This window comes from Cariama cristata, unplaced genomic scaffold (assembly GCF_000690535.1).
Source record: "Cariama cristata isolate BGI_N322 unplaced genomic scaffold, ASM69053v1 scaffold21733, whole genome shotgun sequence".
Classification (NCBI taxonomy): domain Eukaryota; kingdom Metazoa; phylum Chordata; class Aves; order Cariamiformes; family Cariamidae; genus Cariama; species Cariama cristata.
The window spans coordinates 12,597-14,007 of NW_009610454.1; the positions used below are offsets into that span (position 1 = coordinate 12,597).

Consider the following 1,411-nt stretch of genomic DNA (forward strand, 5'->3'; position numbering starts at 1 on the left):
CTGTGATGCGAGGGGTTAAACCGGCACGAGGCTGGATGCCAGGGTGATCCGCCGGCACCAGATGGGGTGCACAGCATCACCAAACAGGGTGCACAGCCCGGGCCGGGCCCCCGCCAGGCCACCGAGGCTATTTTTGCCAGGGTCTGTCATTACCAGCCACGGACAATTACTATATTTAAAGTTCCCGACTCATAGGCAGTGCCTTATTTTATCTCTGTGAAGTCCAAGGGCTATTATTGGATTTACAAACAGAAACTCTACCCACAGAACATTCGGTTTTATCTCCTTTTTCTTCAGGGGGAATTTGCTGGGAAACGCAAACCCAAGCCCAACTCAGGTATTTCAAGCCACGTGGCAAGTTGCCTTAAAGCCCAGGGGTCTCGAGATACGAGAACGCGTTTGGAAAGAGCTCTTCACGTTTTCTTTATCACAAAGCGATACGGAAACGCAGAGGGAGGAAGGTCCGCTGCCCCGTGCCGGTGCGTTAAACATCACCGAGCGCTTCCCTGTCCCGGCACCCGAAACCCAGCGCCCCGGCAGGGTGTCGGGCAGCGTTTCGGCGGGTAAGAGGGTGACTGTTAGCAGACAAAAGACTCCTTTTTGTCCCTTACCTTTTTATAACTCCCCTCCCCGGCCGGCGCGGCTGCTTTCCTGATGACGTCACCCATGCCATCATCGTCCCGACTCATCTCCTTCTTCGCTCCCGGGTCCTCACGTGGCCGCTGAAACGCTCTCGCCGGGGCATCTCAGTCCTTCCTCCGCTCTTCAATCAGCACCATGGGATCAAGCGCTTGCCCCTGAAGCCAAGACCAGGGGCAGCCCACCGTTCCCCGGGTCAGGATGCTCCCCCGCTCCCTCCCGTCCGCTCCCCAGCACCTTGCTTTTCCCTAATAAAGTCAAGAGCAGCGCCGGAGCCCCGGCCAGCGGAGGAGAGGGAGGCGAGGGCTGCACGGGCCAGGCAAGCCGCGTCCTCCTCCAGCCACTGCCAGCGCCGGATAAAAAACGCCCCGAGGCCTCACCGAAAAACACAAGGGCAGGAAAAAAACCCGGTGTCTGATGTCAAAATCCAAGCTTGGTGGAGTGGTCACAGCCGGAACGGGCAGGAGGAAGGGGCTTTCTCCTGGGGTTTTCACCGTGGAAGTTATCCGAATGGATTCCCAGCGGTCGGAGGAACTGCTCACGGCTGGGGCTGTAAGCTGGGCTAGAGTCGGAGCGGTCCTCAGCCCTCGCAGGGCTGCGGGAGGATGGGCAGTCACAGCAAGGTCCAGCACAAGACGAAATTTTCACTCGACACAAAAAACACCCGAAAGGACCCCAGGGAGCTACTTCTGGGCTAAAGTGGCTTCTTCAAGCGCAAAAAAAAAGTTTCTAGGAATTAACCACCAGAGCTCCAACAGGTGGCCAGCCGTCG

General features: G+C 57.7%; 1 protein-coding gene across 1 annotated transcript in view; it reads right to left on the reverse strand.

The window, feature by feature from the left end:
- SCHIP1 (schwannomin interacting protein 1) overlaps positions 1-682 on the reverse strand; it is a gene marked incomplete at its 3' end in the record, with an annotated part of 10,307 nt that extends 9,625 nt beyond the window's left edge. The window contains exon 1 of the mRNA XM_009697893.1: positions 612-682. Within this exon, the coding sequence (XP_009696195.1) occupies positions 612-668 (57 nt within the window). The remainder of the gene's footprint in view (positions 1-611) is intronic.
- Positions 683-1,411: the final 729 nt, after the last annotated feature.